This window comes from Austrofundulus limnaeus, unplaced genomic scaffold (assembly GCF_001266775.1).
Source record: "Austrofundulus limnaeus strain Quisiro unplaced genomic scaffold, Austrofundulus_limnaeus-1.0 Scaffold11, whole genome shotgun sequence".
Taxonomy (NCBI): Eukaryota; Metazoa; Chordata; class Actinopteri; order Cyprinodontiformes; family Rivulidae; genus Austrofundulus; species Austrofundulus limnaeus.
Genome location: NW_013952413.1, coordinates 3,063,076 through 3,064,645, shown reverse-complemented (window position 1 = coordinate 3,064,645; position 1,570 = coordinate 3,063,076). Strand labels below are relative to the sequence as shown.

General features: G+C 37.6%; 2 protein-coding genes across 3 annotated transcripts in view; one reads left to right on the top strand and one right to left on the bottom strand.

The window, feature by feature from the left end:
• dgkab (diacylglycerol kinase, alpha b) overlaps positions 1-1,570 on the bottom strand; it is a 16,753-nt gene that overhangs the window by 13,269 nt on the left and 1,914 nt on the right. The window lies entirely within an intron of this gene.
• The window catches only part of stx16 (syntaxin 16), a 5,755-nt gene continuing 4,885 nt past the window's right edge, over positions 701-1,570 (top strand). The window contains exons 1-2 of one of the 2 annotated variants that reach the window (XM_014002019.1): positions 701-928; positions 1,036-1,179. In XM_014002019.1, coding sequence (XP_013857473.1) covers positions 1,054-1,179 — 126 coding nt within the window. In that variant the 5' untranslated portion in view covers positions 701-928; positions 1,036-1,053. Of the gene's footprint in view, positions 1,180-1,570 lie in introns of both variants that reach the window. The other variant, XM_014002020.1, reaches the window with a different exon arrangement.

Below are 1,570 nucleotides of genomic sequence, written 5' to 3'. Positions count from 1 at the left end.
ATAATAATTAAAGAGTAAACTGGCTCATTGCTTTGTTTTGTTTTTTGTATTCTTTATATTTCAACTATTTTTATAATAGGTGTATCTTTTTATATTTTTCGTTTTATAAAGTAAATATGTTAATTGGACAGTTAATTGGACAGTTCCCAATCTGTGCAATATCACGTGATAATTATTTCCATGCAGATTGCCGATTGTTAACATGGACAAGTTTCAATTAATTTCCTTTTATTTTAATATAAGAGATAGCCTACTTCAGTCACTTTCGTTATGAAGTAACAGCATAATACGTATTGCCGCTGACTGCGTTGTCCAAAAAGATATTTTCTTTTTTTGAAGCTCAACACTCAAAACAGCTGGCTTCTCTCACACACCGTGCATTGGATGCAATTTTCAGACAAACACGGGCGTTCATTGTCATGTMTTAAATTGCCTACTGAACCGTATTACACAAAAATGAGTAGGCTTTGAACAGTTCAAAACAAAAACAATGTATTCAAACTCTGGCTCCAACAATGTCTACATTACACTGCTCGAAATTTATTTATTTATTTATTTGCACCGTAACATTCAGATGCAAAAAGTTAAAAAAGCAATATAAATAAAATAGTAATAATAGGAATAAATTTTCCATATCGATAGGGGGCGATAAGTCATTGCAGTTCTAGATGATAGTGCAGCTAATTGACCGTAGAAGAAGAAACGCGTTACGCAGGTGTTTACGTTTCCACTTCCGTAGCTTCAGGATAGCGGCATACCGTCACCAGGATGATTTAAAATCCAAATTTTACCTAGAAATTCTCGATTATAATCTAGATTCTTCTCACTTGTGAGATAAAGTGGGCTTTACAGATGAAAATGATTCAAGTCGTTTAATGTCCACAGATAGCGCTGCGTCGCGATCTTTTTTCATTCTCATTCATCGCARGTAAAAAAGCTAAAACGCGAGCAGCGCGTTAATAAATCGTGGACACGTAATTGAATTAAAAAAAGGAAAACATCAGCTGATCCGCATTTTGTCCTGGTTTAATTTAGAGTTGAAACAAGCCAGCCATGGCCACTAGGCGTCTGACCGATGCCTTCTTGTTAATGCGGAACAATGCAATCCAAAACCGGCAGATTTTGGCTGAGCAAGTGAGTACAAACGAGCCCCGTCTGAGTACACGTAGCAATGCTGCGGTGAGTGGTCTGCTTCGTTCTGACATTTTATTGTGTGTGTTTGCATGTAGCCAGTCACTGAGCCCTCGTAGCTAGCTCCACCAGTGTATCATTAGCTGCTGTGCATTCCTCTGATCGGACTGAAGGTGCAGATGCTTCACCTCAGGGCTGATGGAGGAGGAGGACTGGCTTGTTCTCTCCACTGAAGCTAAACTGCTACAGACAACAATATATTTATGTATTAAAGATTATCCAGTGCGAAAGACGGTTTAAAAGAATACAACTGCAGTGAGAATATAAATGCATGTTTTGTGTCCACGTTGCTCATCATTAGTATAAGTGTGTGCTGTGGTCTATTAAATTAAACTGTGTCGTGACGTATTGAACTAGGCTGCAGTTATAAAAAAAAAAA